General features: G+C 31.3%; 2 protein-coding genes across 2 annotated transcripts; both read right to left on the reverse strand.

Annotated features, from left to right (window-relative positions):
- Positions 1–11,152: 11,152 nt before the first annotated feature.
- LOC129884697 (uncharacterized) lies at positions 11,153–12,011 on the reverse strand. Its single transcript, XM_055958981.1, has one exon. It carries the CDS (start codon positions 11,687–11,689, stop codon positions 11,312–11,314), a length of 378 nt encoding a protein of 125 aa, XP_055814956.1. The 5' UTR covers positions 11,690–12,011; the 3' UTR covers positions 11,153–11,311.
- Positions 12,012–13,659: 1,648 nt separating this feature from the next.
- Positions 13,660–15,530, reverse strand: LOC129884698 (annexin D4-like). The gene is made up of 6 exons (XM_055958982.1): positions 15,430–15,530; positions 15,122–15,294; positions 14,817–15,035; positions 14,490–14,714; positions 14,325–14,396; positions 13,660–14,235 (listed from the first exon to the last, which is right to left on the reverse strand). The coding sequence occupies exons 1-6, from the start codon at positions 15,473–15,475 to the stop codon at positions 14,023–14,025; spliced, it is 948 nt and encodes a 315-aa protein (XP_055814957.1). The 5' UTR covers positions 15,476–15,530; the 3' UTR covers positions 13,660–14,022.
- Between the last annotated feature and the right edge of the window lie 1,610 nt (positions 15,531–17,140).

Genomic DNA, 17,140 nt, shown 5'->3' on the forward strand with positions numbered 1-17,140 from the left:
TCCGACGAAGGGGGTTCGGTCGCCACCCCTCGCACCCCTGTAGTTCCGCCCCTGATTGAAATGACGGCAAATTACTGAGACTAGTTATTATATATTGCCTCACCATTCACTTTTACTTAACATGTGATTGTTTACTATTATTTATTGAAAAAAGATTTGGAGAATAAGTAAACTAATGTGAACGGTATAAAAAGATAATTATTTATTTTTGATATGCTAAAAGTGATAATTAAAAATGAAAATCTATTTTTGAAATAGTAGACAAGTAAAATATAACAGAGGAAGCAGTAGATTTTTAGGTCGTATTTGATTATTCATGATATTATTTTTTATTAGTTACTTTCAAATAAATAGTAATTAATTTTATATTTAAAAATAAATTAACTTTAAAATTTTAATTTATATGCCCAAACACTACAAATCAATTAAATGAACATTTCATCTTCTTTGATTCCAATTTTTCATTATAGGATAAATTGAATTATTTTTAAGTTTTATTTTCCCTTTTTTGGCGGCTAATATGAAATGTAATGTCTTGTAAATTGTTAATTAGTAGTTGATATAAAAGTCATTATGGAGTATTATTAAAAGAAGAGCTAAAAGAAAGTTGTTTAATTTATCTAAGTTTGAATAATTATTGATCCGCCTTTTTTTTTAGTTCAATTCATTTTACTCCCACAAAATTTCAGCTGATATTTAGTTCAAATTGGATCTATAAGAAATCTTATTAAAATATTTTTAGAAATATATTTTTTCTAAATTTGATATGTTATATTTAATAATAAAAAAGTTTAACCCATCGGTGACCCCTCAAAATTGGCACCAACTTTCACTTAGACACCTCAACTAAGCTTTGTTCATTTTAGACACCTCAAGTAAGGTTCCGATGTGTCATTTTGACATTTTTTTTACAATCACCCAAATATCTAAAGTGTGTGTAATACACTTGCCGCTGATGTGTCAAAGTGACCAATTAAATGAAGTTAATGACCACTTTTTTTCTAATCAAAAGTCATTATTTTAAAATTATTTTTGATATATCTGTCACGTTTCTTCATTTAATTGGTCACTTTGACACATCAGCGGCAAGTGTATTACACACACTTTAGATATTTGGGTAATTGTAAAAAAAAGTGTCAAAATGACACATCGGAACCTTACTTGAGGTGTCTAAAATGAACAAAGCTTAGTTGAGGTGTCTAAGTGAAAGTTGGTGCCAACTTTGAGGGGCCACCGATGGATTCCGCCTAATAAAAAATAATAAAACAAAATTTTGTCCGCTAAGAAGAAAAAAAATCAAGGCTAACCTAATTTTTGCAATGAATTAGCAATGAATTATTAAAATTTTTGTTAGTGGCTACTTTGTTGGAGTTTTAACCTATGTAGTGAAACCAAAAAAAGTAATATAATTTCAGAAATGTATATAACTTAAATTCATTTCTCCAATTTCATGATACAGAGAAAATATTTACAACATATCCTTATGTTACATTAAAAGTAGCTCGCTAGACAGTTCAACTATTTTTGATTAGACTCCACCACTTCCTCCGCAGCCACAGCCACCACCTCCACTCTGATTGCTCGTCCGTCTACCACCACCACCACCACTATTAATGATAACAGGGTCTGAGGCAAGTATTGCAACAACAACCCCTAGAACAACCATTCCACCATCTTTCTTTGTTGTGTTTTTACGTGTAATTTCATCATCGCGATTCACTTGTAAAGGCGAAGGAGGAAGATGGGGAGCACCACCAGTCACTGTATTGGAAGTATTCATTTCAGGTTGGTGGCTCTTTTTATTTCGGACACTTTAGTAAACACAACACAAATCAAAAATCGAATATGCTTTCATCTTGTTATTGTAACTAATTGCTACTCTGCTAAAAACTCCATATTGTCCTATGCTTTTATACTATCATATTACGTAACCAAGGTCCAATTTTCTATAGAAGCTTGTTGAACAAGTAATACAAGATGGAAATTCTATCTCTACATTGGACATTTGGCAACCTTAAATATTTTTAGAAGTATATATTTATATATATTTTTATTGCACTACAGTCTATACTATACAGAGAATTACACGAGTAAGCTATTTTATTTGCTTAGACCAAGATACAGAATTGTTTAAGCTGTCACAATTGTGACATTGTAGTTGACTCGAAAGAGAAGAAATGTGGCATACAGTTTCTATGATATTGAAATTGTTTATTTGAAATGGAACCATCGAAGTCATACATAAATTGGGGAAAGGAAAACTACAAAAGAAATTAAGGACTTGACCATAAAAATTAGAGTTAAATATGCTAAACACCCTTGTATTATGACTCACAAAAAGATACCTCCTATCTTATATATATATATATATAACAAATCCTTACTCCGATGATGTGACATCTTTTTTTAATTATTTTTTAAAGGCACAATGACTTTAGAGATCTCTGTACTTGACTCCGTTTGTTAGTTGAACCCTCCTATTCATCACTTTACCAACTAAACCCTTAAACATATCAGTGAGTTTAAGGATTTAGTTAGCAAAGTGAAGAGTAGAAGGGTTCAACTGACAAATGAACCCAATCACAAGGGTCTGTCAAATCATTTCACCTCTTTTAAAATTCCTTTTAACCTTATTTTTCCAAACAACTTAATGTTTTAATTGAATTCCAACAGTCACGACTCACGGCTAATTACAACTACATAACAATCGGACCCTTCAACTGAAAAACTCCAACAACAGCATTAATTCCTCTCGGTAAAACATTCCCTTCTCAATACAACAGAAATCAAGGACCATAATATATAATTCTGTTGAGAAGAAATTCTAGGGCATGAAGTTTCATGTGTGTGATGGGTTTCTTGATTTTTTCGTCTCATCACTGGATTATGTTTTTTTGAAAAAAAAAAAATGTCTCTCAGAAGAAATTTTAATCGGTATGAAGCTTTATACTTGATGGGTTTCGTGACTTTTTCGTCTCCTAGCGGGGATTATGCTGATTTTTGCCGGTTTACGATATTCAACGATTTTGGCAACATACAGAGCAATGACTCAATATTGATTATATTTTTTGGTTGTAACTTTTACTTCTTTTTTTTTTGGCACTTTTGCTTGTGAAGTTATCATATTTCTTGAAACAATCATCTACTTATTCAAGAAATTATGCACAATTATATTGATTTGCCAAAAGTTCCTCATTGCATCAGACAGGGAGAACCTTAAACGGGACTGGGTTTGGGCCAATGTATGCAGGTTATTACTTCAAGTATGTTTTTTTTTCCTGAAACTCTTTACGACTTGCACAAAGAGGTAGGTTTGGCTATTAATCTATGCTTATTAATGAAACGGCGATATAAAAAAGAAAGTATACCCTTTATCACCCTTCTTGTCACTTAAAGTAAAGAAGAGAGGGACTAAGTGCGTGAGTTTCACGCATTTAAGGAGATTGAATGATTGAATAAGGACTAAAATACAAAAAAGTAAATAAAAACTAAAGAAAAACGACAAAAAAGGAAAAAGGAAAAGAGAAACACTCATTCCATCTCCAAACATGGCTGCCAACGTTTCTTTTCTTCGCTGTCACCACTGCCTTTTCCCCCCTGAAATTGTCACTGTGAATCATCACCTGAAGAAATCATTATCTATGTCTTCTTTCATGTCCCCCTTATTAACCATTTTTGAAAGCAAATTAGAAGGCAAAACACAAATACACTGCCATCGAAAAACATAATGCAAAGAAATATGTGTTAACAACGAAATTTCATTTTACCCACTTTGATTTTTTTAAACTTAACCTTTTGTAGCTATTTCAAACCCAAAATAGGGTTATTGCTAAAAATATTAGACTGATAATTGATATTTATCCTTCCATCGTAAAATCAATGGCTTGATTTGTGAAAATTATTGAATTTTGAAGTGAATGCAATTCAATTTCTTAATTAATTACCCCACTCCACCACTGAGTCGAGAGACCGGCGATGATAGAGTGTAGGATTGGAGAACGAAGGTGAAAAAATGGTGCCGAACCAAGTGAGGGCATCCCACATACTCATCAAACACAAGAAAACTAGGCGCAAATCTTCCTGGAAAGATCCAGAAAGCCGCATCATTTCCAACACCACCAGGAACGCCGCCGTTACCCAGCTCAAATCTTTTTGCGATGACATCATCTCCAGTAACTTTAAAGAAATCAAGAAAATAAGGGTTATGGAAATGAGTTTGAGATTTTTATTAAAAAATAATAAAAATGATGTGGCAATTTATATCTGATGTGGATAGTGATGTATTATCCACATAGTGATGTATTATCCATATCAGCGCTTTTGAAAGACACACATGATAATATGGGTTTAAAATAATATTTTTTAATAACTTTAAGTGTTTAATTGGTAAAGTCGAGAGTAGAAGGGTTCAGGTGACAAATGAAGCCAATTACAAGAGTTACCCAGGTCATTCCGCCTATATTTTTTTGTGTGATAAATACAACTACTTGAAATTCTTAAAAGTAGAATTTACATGAAATTATCATGGATGCTGAAGAAACTTAGGATCTCTCCATCATTAATTATTTTTGATTGTTGACTGTGAAGTATTCTTCTTGTGTGTATGGATTTACTTAAACATGTGAATATGTTCATATTTTCTATTTAGTTCTCCCATTGACTTTTGAATGATAATAAGTTCTTTTCATAATGTTTTATTAAAATATATTTTGCTCGATATCAACTTACAATTTGAGAGTCATAAAAGTTAACCACGGTTGTAGATTTTATAAATGTATAAAACAAGAAGATGGAAAACAACGAGACTGATGGCAGTTTATAAACAAGTCATGAAGAGATCAAACAATTAGTATCCGATCAAATCTTTTATTTTTCATTTTCACTTAATGTAAATGGACATGTAATTTCACGGCCATTGTTTCTCAGGAAAACAAGTTTAAGAGATCTCAGACAAGTCCTTTTTCCTGTGGATAAGAAGTCTATAGAGTAGGATAAAATTCTTATGAAATACGTCTACCTTTTCTATTTTATTTAGATGGTAATTTCTTTCAATAAACCTCTTAATTTTAGTACAAGACTCCAATACATTTTGACTGAAATTGTAATGTGATCTTTTGTTGACGACAATTTTGCTCGATATTAACTTAAGATTTGAAAACCGTTAAAATTAACTATTGTTGTATTTTTTTTGATGCAGAACAAAGTAAAGAATAATGAGATACAAAGCAACGAGACTGATTGGTATTGAGGCAAGTCATGAAGGAATCAAAACTGTTGGCATTCCGAAACCATGTGAGTATGCATAAAGTTCTACACTTAGCATTTTTCGTACACTTGGACTGTGATCAATATGATTTGCCATGCCTTATGTTGTATTTTCTGTAGGTTTCCTCACTCCTGTTATTTTCTTAAGTCAATGGTCTATCAAAAACAATCTCTTTATCCCCAATATAGAGATAAATTCTCCGTGTCCAAACTATCCCTTTTCAAATTCCACTTGTGAGACTATTGTGGATATGTTGTTGAAACTAACATTTACATGTCTAATATTTCTTTAGTTTCGAAATTTAAAATTTCTTTACTGGGAAATAAATGTTGTGAGTTAGATTAATGTAGATTGGCATATGATATTTCAAGTTTAACTTCCAGGTTTGTCCAGTGGAGGCAATAGAGATATGTCATGTGATCTGTACCACAAATAAGTTGTCTAAAATCAATTTGTTTTAATCTATTTCCTTTACTTTTCAGTGATTGCTATCAATTAACGTGATGTAATATAATTTGGTATTGTCAATAGTTAAAGGAGAGGGTTGTCTGCATAGAAGTTTGATTGATATCATCGATAAAAAATGGACAATTACAACGTGCAAATTATATATGTTCAGTTCTGTCTCAGGATTTGAATTAAATAAATTTCTTTGTTATTATATTTTACAAAACTGCAATGTATGTTGAATGTATACATGATCCAATCTTTCAATTTTTTTAACATGTCAAAGAAAGCATTTGACTCCAGCTCTTTAAGCATTGCTCTTAAATCATATGTATTTAAGCATCTTAAAATTTACCTTACCTAGTTTAGGTCCTTCACACGTTAACATAACCTTAGGTGTGGGTACCTCTGAGGAGTCGTTTGGTAGAGTGTTTAAGAATAGTACTGAATATAGTATATAAGTGATGGTGAGATTAATAATATTGGAACTATTTCTTTGGTGTATAATATTGAATAGGATATATGATTTGCTATGTATTAATTATACACCCTATCATACTAAGTAGGATGTATAGCTAATATATGTAGTAGAATTTTTACTACATCCTATCAAACGATCCCTACGTGTCTTTTTATTTGTGGTTTATGGTGTTCAAGAAATGGTTCGTCCTTTACATCTTGTAAAGATTTGGTAGCACTCAGTTCACTCAGTTTTTTCATAAATAGAGACATTTTGAGTTCATCAAATTTCCGTTGCAGGACGCTGTCCAACTCATGGTTGACACGAGCTTAGAAACTTGCAGGTTTTCTATCTCATTTTCTAGACTTATTTCTTGGTAATTTTACGCTTTTAATACTAAGTGAAAACACCATACATGTTTTTACTTTATTTTTTGTCTCTGTTATGCCTTGTTTGTTTTCTTATTAGGTGGAAGAGGACCAATAAACTCAAAGGGCTTAAAATTTTATAACAATTACATTGATGAACTTATCAGCCACGGTCATAGCTAAATTTCTTTATAATCATTCCAACATTGAAAATTTCAGTACATTTTGCTGATTACATATTCGTATACGTATTAGGGAGAAAATAAAATAAAAAAATTGCACTTCCAATTCCTCTAAAGAGTACATTATAAGTCTTTCATATCTTTTAATGTTTCAGGTATTCAACTGCTGTCAATTGAAGATGAATATGGGAGTTGGTTAAATCGAAAGATTGTGTATTTATAACTTTTTACATTCATATATGAGATATGATTAACTTAAGCAGTATAATTGTCTATTGACTTTAGGAAGGACTTCACCGCATGTGCAAAGATATGATTCAAGGAAGTTGGTTACATGGGGATGTATTGGACCACCATTAATGAGGCTACTATGTATTCGATTAGAGGTTACCATTATGGTATGATCCCTCCGGAATGTTGTTCCCCACCTTATAATTGTTCGAGAGGGAATTCATCTGCTGAGCCATATATTATTGTTCGTAACATGTTGCTTGCACATTCATCTGTAATGAAATTGTACAGAAAAAATTAAATAAGTTGTTAGATTAAAGAAATCAACTTAACGAATGAAAAAATATTAGAAAGAACAAAATGGGAGATGCTACTAAAGCTCTATCAAGTTTTTGGAGCACTAGAAACTTCTCATAAATTATATTATTAAAGTTCATGTTTTAGATAATTAATATGGACTTTCATTAGTTTTTTATCAGCATTATGTCCCTGCTCTTCTGTAGTGATGCTTTTATGTTGGATTTGATTTTTGAATTTGTTCACATACACTTCTTTTTATCCTTTCCATTTTTTAGGTTTTTCCGATAAATGTCCATATTGTATATCTATATTTAAGTTTGAGTTCATCTTTTATGCATTAACCAAAATTTTAAAAGTAAATTCAGCTCGCGCGAAATACGGGTAGATTAGCTAATATTTTATAACTCAACACTTAATATTCCTTTGGTATGACTCAGAAATGGATACACCTTCTGTATTTTAAAACTCAACACTTAATGCCCTTGTATTAAGAAAATCCTACACAAATATTAACACCGTGAGTATATGAAAGAAATAAAATAAGATAGCGATGTTAATATATATTTGTGTAGAATTTCCACAATACAAGGGTTTTAATTGTTGTTTTAAAATTCAAGGGGGGTGTTTAGTGTATTTAATTCAAACAAATTTCACTTTTTTTTATTAGAATATTTTTTCACTTTATTTGAAAAATTTAGTGGTTACCCATGAAAATTTCAAATTGGAGAATCAACTTATATATAACATGTTTTTCAACTCATTTTCACTTTTGAAGTTGTATTAAGTACATTCAAGCATGAATATTATTTCAAATTCTTTATAAAAAAAATATAATCAAACACAACTCTATCTTCAACTTCAACTCCATAAATTTAAAAATGAAAACGATGACCAAACGCCTACTAAAGCAAAAGGGGAAACAAGTATGTATGAATATGTAATAACTAATGGAAATTTTGGATATGCTAAAATTAGTCAGATTTTGCAATATTATTTTTTAATAACAATAGAGTTTTAGCCAGCTTATGCGCACCTAAAATAATTTGATAAATTATCTATTACCTCTTACCAACACATATATGGAGACAACTCAAATCACATAATACACAAATTATTTACAACATATCTTTACGTTACATTAAAAGTAGCTACACAATAGAGAACAGAAAAAAAAAAGTTTCAACTCTTTTTTTCATCTCTACCTCCTCAAAATTCAAACTCTGGCGCCCACACCAACAGTTCCACCACCCCCACTACCCCAAGAGCTCATCCCTCCACCACCCCAACCCCTGATCCCCCAGTCACGATGAGCACTAGTACTACTCGTAACAGCCTCCTTTTCGATATCACGACGAGCAGGAACAGGTACATTCTTTTCCTTTCGACCACCACAATACCAAACCAAAACTACAGCTGCTACAGAGCCACATACTATGAGTGCAATAACATATGCTTTCATCTTCTAATTTAATTCGTAATTAACTTCTTTCTGTAATTGTCATATGCTTTTATAGCACCAGATTGCGTAACCAAAGCAGTGCAATTTCAATTTAATTTCTATAGAAGTTTGTTGAACAAGTATTACTATAAGATATGAGAGCATTAGAATTGAGAAACTCTATTTTAGTTTATTTGCTTAGACCAAGACTTTATCTAAGTCGATCTTCATAATTGTAGTTGAGTGGAAGAAAAGAAATGCGGCAGTTTCTTTGAATCTTTCTCTTGCTTAATTCCACCGCTACTAATTTTTTTTGGTTCACCAGCAATTGAAGTCTGACTAATCTAGATTCGCACTCCGTAGGTTCTATTCAGGAGAAGTTGTTCCATACCAAGGATTCTTTCATACCTAGGTAACCTGACCTCTGATTACGGACGGAACAGTTTCATCCAGTGCAGTTGATTTTATAGATTGCCACTCAATTTTTATTTTATTTCTTTCAAGTCATTTTTTACAACATAAAAATCATTCAACTTCCTTTAAATAATATATAAAAAAAAAAAATTAGTAAATTCATCCATATCCAATTTTAAGGACGTGATCAACATCTACGGAATAAGAAATTGAAAATGAGAAAACAAATATCAAATAGACAGCTAAAATATTTCAGCATGCATGATAGTCTTTATACATGTGTTCTATGTACAAATAGTCTATGCGTTGAAATTGTAAAAATAATATATTAATTATAGTGATAATATAACTTATTTCTTTTCATATTATTAAGATAGACAAAAATAATTTATTTGATATTATGAATCACCGATTATTGAAGTATATATATAACTTAAATTTTCAATCTCCTCATGATACATAGAATTATTTACAAATTACAACATATCCTTATTTTGACATTGTAGTTGAGACGTGGAAGACAAGAGATATGGCACTTCCTTTGAATCTTTCTCTGGCTTAATTCCATGGCTACTACTTACTACATGTATGATAACAAGTTGATTTCATAAATGGTTCACTCAACTTTTTGTTACCGTATAAATTCACTAAAGGATTTTTTACAACTTAAAAATCATTCAATTTCGTTCGAAGTATCAGCAGAAGTCTTTAGCATATTCATCCACGTCTAATCTTAAGGACGCCATCAAAATCTATGGAATAAGAAATTGAAAATAAGAAAAAAGAAGAAGAAGAGTTAATGATTAAAAAAAAAGCACATATGAAATTATTATTTTTGTGAGTTCATGATTGAATTATCAGGTGTTTACGCTTTTTTAATCTAAATTATCACCAGTAATATATAAATTCATATCTTGAGGCAAACTAGATCAAATACATGGATACAAATACAAAAAGGTGTGTGATAACTTAATCATAAGAAATGTGTTAGAACCACTAGTACTTTATTATCTAATAGATTTTTTCATTCTAATACTCTATTTGAGAGTTATCAATATTTATCAAATCTATTTATATTTATATATATATATATATATATATATATATATTATAATAAGTAATTTTTTTATTAATTAATTAGTTTGAAATGACTTGAATTGGTATTAGCCAAAATACAATAAAATTATTCTATTAAGTCAAAGTAAGTACATTTGAGAAATTCTATGGCTCCAATTGTAAACATAATGAGATATTTATCTCATTTGAAAATGTACGACTCCAATTGTAAACATAATGGGATATTTATATCATTTGAAAATGTGATCATTCCTTTCTCGACTTAACGTGTGTTGATAACTTTTAGGACACCGGTCAAATATTGATAAGTATAACCTGTTTGGATTGACTTATAAGTTATTTATAAGCTGTTTTAATTTTTTTGAATATTTGATTGGTCAACATAAAGTTATTTTGTGTTTAAAATAAGCCCAATAAATACTTTGATTTGTTTGGATGGACTTATTTTAAGCAACTTATAAGTTGAAAAAAGCTTATAAGTCAAAAAGAAATACGTTGGATTGCATCTACTTATTTTTTTTAAAACTTATAAGCAGTTTTCAACTTATAAATTATTTAAAATAAGTTCATCCAAACACTCTTAGAAACCTCTCCATAATTACTCGAGATTCGTTAGTTTGATTAAGTTGGTATATCGGGTGGTATTCTTAAAGATAAGAGATTGATTTTCTCTGTCAATACTTTCTTAATCGAGCTTGTCCTATTATATTTGATTAATGTAATTTACATCTCATATATATATATATATTATAAGTTATTGTTACATATAAATGAGTTTATCTAACATCAGAAATTAATTGTCTCTATCAAATATTTCATAGTCGAGCTCATCCCATAAAATTTATATAATGCAACTTACATCTCCCATATAATTTTTAAACAACGGCATATAAATGAGTTTATCTGACATGCAAAGATACTAATAACCCAGACACAGAAGTTACCTAAATCAAATTAATTTCTCCAATCTCATGGCAAGTAAAATTATTTATAGACGTATCCTACTGTAGAAGACATACAAACAAATTATTTACTCCTTTTTTATATGGAGCGGATTACAGTTCGACTTTTAAAGTTCTTACTAATTTTGAAAGTCATGAGGCCGTAAAGTTGCATCCACCTCTGCTTTTAACCTCCACAGCCTCCACATCCACCACCACAGCCACCACCTCCGCCTCCACATCCACCACCACCGCCGCCACAGCCACCACTCGTTCCTCCTCCACTGTAAGCACTGGTGATAACAGCCGCTGTGGCAACTGTTGCAGCAGCAGCACCTAGAGTAACCATTCCACCATCTCTCATCGCTGTGTTGTCCTTGGGTTTAATTTCGCCCTTTTCAACATCGCGATTCGCTTGTAAAGGCGGAGGAGGAGGCGCCGGAGAACCACCAATCACAGGGTGGTTCTTTTTCTTTCGTCCACTTTTGCAAAAACAACAAAAAATTAAAACTAGAGCTGCTGTCACAGATCCACAGACTATGAGTGCAATTGCATATGCTTTCATCTTCTAAATTGCAAATTAACTTCTTAATTGGTGTTCTGCTAAAAAAATAAATATTATCATGCTTTTATAGCATCAGATTGGGCAAAAAAATCAGTGCAACTTGCAAAAATTAAATTTCTATACAATCACTCATGATGAAGATTAGAATATTCTACCAAATAATTAGAGCTTGGAAACTTGATGGAAATTCTCTACTGTAGACTTTTGGCTCCCTTAATAAATTTTTATAATTTTTTTCTTATCACATCAGAAATATATTAAGAGGCAAGAGCCAGGCCGTGGTTTAAGTCGTCACGATTAGTTGGGTGGAAGAGAAGAGATGAGGCTGTTGCAATGTGTTGAATTTTACTTCATTAATTTTCAGTTTAATATGTTGATTTAGTTTAAATAATTTAAATTTTCAATTCCTGTTAGATAGATTAGTTTGTTGAGATATTTTAATTAGTTTTGAATTTAAATTATGCAGATTTTTGTTTTAAATTAGCTATTTAAAGCCCTCCTATGCTTAATAAAAACATTGAAAGATATTTCAATCCAAAGAGAATCATTTTAATTCTTTTTTGCTGCTCCATTTTTTAAAAATACCAACAATGGTAATCGAGCTTTATTGATCTTACGGGATACGTGAGTTTTTTCAAAGAACTATCATACTTTTTTAATCCGTTAGGGCTACCTTTTAACCCGTTCGGACTACCCATTTTAACCAGTCAGAGCTACCATTTTCAACTCGTATTTTTTTCAACGCACAAGTAATTTTTAACCTAAAAAAAACGGCAAGCAAAAGTCTCTCCTTAAATGCCCCAAAAAATTTCACTGGCGAAAAATATCAGATTTGATCAGTAAAAATGAAATCTTATCTTGAAGCCTATTATCTATGAGAAGTTGTGATGGAAGATATTCTCGTACAACCTCTCTCTACAAATCCTACTCTTGCTCAGATTAATCTCACTCGGATTAAAAAATAAAAAATTTAAAGTAAAAACTTTAATTCAAAATTCAGTTGTGGATTCGATTTTTTCTAAAATCATTTCTTGTGAGACAACAAAAGAAGCTTGGAAAAAATTAAAAAAAGGGAATATCAAGGAAGTGACCGAGTCTGACAAATGCAAATTTTGAATTTGAAAAGGGATTTTGAATCTCTCATAATGCAAGAGAATGAAACCATTGTTAAGTATTCTGACAAGATTTCTTTGATTGTTAATAAAATTAGGCAGAATAGTAGAAAAAAATCTTATGACAATTCCAGAAAGATTCTAGTCTAAAATTTCATCTCTGGAAGAGTTTAAAGATCTTTCTATCATCTCTGTTGAAGAACTAGTAAGTGCTCTTCAAGCACAACTTAGAAGTGGCAAACGAACTGGTTGAATTAGTTTTGGGTGAATTAAAATGAGTAAAATCAATAAATGAAATGTGATCTAACCAGGCCAAAATTTTCTCGAGTCAAAATGGATTGGTACAATATGTTACGACTCGCCACTTGATCATGAAGAAGTGAGAAGAACCTAGAGTCTTGGAAAGGTTAGTGGAAGACTCTAGATTCTTGTAGAAACTTGTAGAGAAGTCTTGAAATTCTTTAGAGGGTGTAGAGAATTCTAGAGTAGGGACTTCTTTATAAATATGAAAGGACTTGTATAACAATTTTTATTTACACTTGAGCCCTTAGGAGTAGTATAAATAGATGGGGCATTCATTTGTAGCAATCCATCCAGATATCCAGTCTTCTTCCAAATAATATAAAGCCTTCTTCATAAAAGTTCTCTTGTCTTTCTTACAATCTAGCGTTCCCTTAGCGATCTAGTCTTAAAGGCTTACTTGAGCTTGCAAGATCGTGAAAGATTCGTGAGTGAGTTGTCATGCCGCACGGAGGTTTTAGTTGAAGTCTAAGTCCGTGACAAATATGTGCTAACCACATGTTATAGGCAAGGGACAAAAGCCCAAGCTTTGAGTTATTGATCTTGTAGCAATTAAATGAAAAGAGCATGAATTTTACGTAATTTGAGATTTTATTTTTGAATTGAATATTCAATTAAATAGAAATATTTTAGCATTATTTGGTTAGGATCAATAGGCCAATATGAAGAGCAAGCTTGAACATAAAAGGAGAGATCATTTATACATAAGGTCAAGGAGCTCTATATTTTATTGCAACATTTAAAAATATACTAAAGTATGATGTTTGAAATTGTTTGACTGAAATGGGACATTAACATCATACATAAATTGAGCAAAGGACCTCAAAACAAATTAAAGCAAAGGGGAAATTAAACAAGCATTTGAGAACATGGAACAAATGTTGTGAAAATTCGGCTACGACAAAATCTGGCCTAAATTAATTAGTCAGATTTTGCAATTATGGTGAGCAAGAAATCTCTGTAGCTTCCATTAGCAACTTCTTGAATCTTTTCAGCAAGGGTAGTTCCACATTTGCTCTGGAAATCTTCTTTGATTAGCTTTATATCATCATCGTCTGCTCTTGTAACTATGACTCGAGTCACCGAGTCTTTAGCAGATTCCTCCACATCCAATCTTAAGGACTCAATCAAAATCTACGCAATAAATTAGAAAATAATCAAACAAAAAGGGGAGAAATACAAAAATGTACGATATATTTATCCCTTGGGTGATTGGTATTTACCTTGCTGAAGTATGTTTGAGGTGCGCAAAGGCATTGAACTACTTGTTTCAAGATCAATTCACCGTCAAGATCCTGAAGAAAAAAATTGAGATTATCGATCATCTAAAATTAAATAAAAAAAATTATGAACAGTCAGTCCATAGAAGTTGAACTCTTTTTTTGTACCTCGTCCAAGAAGTTGCCTGTCATTTCCTTGTAATGGCCATAGATGGCCTTAAGATGGAGCTTGCTTCTGATTGAGAGGATCCTCACAATCTCATCATCTTCAATGAGATTCTTCTTCTTAGCATCTTTTAGTGCATTCACAAACACCTTAGCCTCAGATTTTGCAAGATCGTCGTTCACTCTTGGTCCTTCATAACGGTAGGAACTCACAAGAGCAACTAGAAGCTGTTTGTCACAAGAAATCCGATTTAGACGAGCCCCACGGAATAAATTATAATTAGTGCATGCAACTTAAGTCAATCAAAAGAAAAGACAAAGAAGAAAGACCTTTCTTTCGTGAGCCTTGATAAGGTGAGCAATGTCTTCCTCAATTGAATGTTCGAAAAGAGAATGATAGGCTTTCCTAGCACCCAATAGATCTTCAGAGGATCGAGTGCAAGCAGTCTCAATGAGAACATCATGTTGAGGTACTTTCAACAACAATGCCTCCTTAAACAAACGCGCATCTCTTTCCCATGGGTGCATTGTGTACAACACCACTGCATCCTACAATATTAATTCGTCATTAATTTTTTTAACTTAAAGGGGACATTTTTTATATTTAACATAAGGATGTTAGAACTTTTTTATACCTTAAGACGCAAAAATTCTTGACGAAGCTGGAGGATATGGTGATCACTCCATCTCTGGAATTGGCGTTCGTCTTCTTTGAAGAATGCAGGGGTGCTTACCCTGTACGATTCCCTCTGATAGCGATTCCATCTCCCCAGTGATGAGATGAATAAATTCTCATCCACACCAAGTCCTACAAATTTGTATTTTAAAGAAAATTGAATAGAAATATTAGTTTCCAATCATAATTGAATTCTGTTAAATTGGATTTTTGAGTCTAACTCACGCCCCAAAAGGGGCTCGAAAGGGAAATATATAAGAAATGAACCTGAGAAAGCTTTGGTTACAGCTGCAAATTCATTAGCTTCTGACATTTTCTTCTGTTATTTTTTCTCTGTTTTTGTGTAATAAAGAGAGAAGATAGTTGAGTAAGTTGAGGTGTGGTACTTGGGATTCGATTGCAGCTATATTTATACGAGTTATTAGGGGTACTTCCGTCATTTCACTATTCACCAACTGGGTATTCAAGTTTTTGAGTATGGCTGAAAAGACCAAAGTAGCCCTCGGTATATAACGTAGCATTCATGTCGTCGTAATTAATAAAGTACTGAATTTAAAATTATAAAGGCGTGTCCATTCAATTGTTGCTTGTAACGCCTTGCGTTATCAAATTAAAAAAACTAATATCAAATTAAAAGTCAAAAGTATTTTAAGTACATTATTTTAATAAAATTAAATCTCTATGAAATCTTCTTAATTAATGTTTAGTAAATAAAGATATGCATTTAATGCTTTATTTATGTACCATGAGTTTCGCACTTCCTAGTTTAATATTATTATATCAATTAATGAAGATGTCTTGAATATTTTAAACTGACAATACCAGCAGTTTATATGTAATCAAAGCAATATCTTGGTTGTAATTTAATTTAGCTGTTATAACTTAAGTATTTAATAAAAATTGTTATTGATCAAGTTAATTATGTCAGTTCTATTATTTCTTTCTCAATACGATGCTTCTTGTGATCTCAATAACTTCATTAACGAAACACTTTTATGTCCTTGGAGTTTACTAGCTACTAGTAATTATATTGTTTAGCTTTTCCTTTTATGAAACTTTTCTGAAAATGTTTTAAAGTTTTTTTTTTTTTTTTATTCGGTAATTGAAATAAGTCCTACTCTAATGACCGATATCATGTAAAGAAATGAATTTTGAGCCTAATTAAATCCTAAAAATTAATTTATAAGAGGGAATTGCCCAAAACTATATAATTAAGAAGATCATTCATCCTTCTTTTTTTTTCATTCGATATAAGAATTTTCAAGACTTCAACATGAGCCTATGCCAATAATTGAGGCCAAGTCTTTGTAGTTTATTTTAAGCAAAATATTATATATCCATCGACCATCATATTTATTATCGTCCATATTATGTCTATATATCGTTGTCAAGATATCCATGACTATTTATTTTTCTCTATGGCCATGTTTTAAAAATGAAAACCACGTGCCTGCTAGGGAGCTTCCGAATTAAAATAAAAAACATAATTAATTACTTATGTGAGCAACAAGTAATGGGCACGTCAAGACTATCAGATTGAGAATATATATATATATGGTAGTTTTAATGCCATGTGAAAGAGATATATCATATATCCAACAGATCATAAGCTATCATTTCATAATTTGGTAATGCATATATCTAATATATTGCATTCATTATCTAGCTTTGACCCCGATAATATGATATAATTACGTGTTTAGATAATTTTGTTCAAGAAAAACTTGGTATTATAACTACCTCCTAGTGTGACTTATTTATCAAATTACGTTCTTTTTTTTAATGACATGACAAATTTTAATTTCAAGTGCTTTCGTGATCGAAAATAATCAATTAGAAACTACTTATCTTAAATTAACTATTTTAACTACCTCCTAATGTGACTTACTTATCAAATTACGTTCTTCTTTTTAATGACATGACAAATTTTAATTTCAAGTGCTTTAGTGATCAAAAATAATCAATTAGAAACTACTTA

Source organism: Solanum dulcamara, chromosome 4 (assembly GCF_947179165.1).
Source record: "Solanum dulcamara chromosome 4, daSolDulc1.2, whole genome shotgun sequence".
Lineage (NCBI taxonomy): Eukaryota > Viridiplantae > Streptophyta > Magnoliopsida > Solanales > Solanaceae > Solanum > Solanum dulcamara.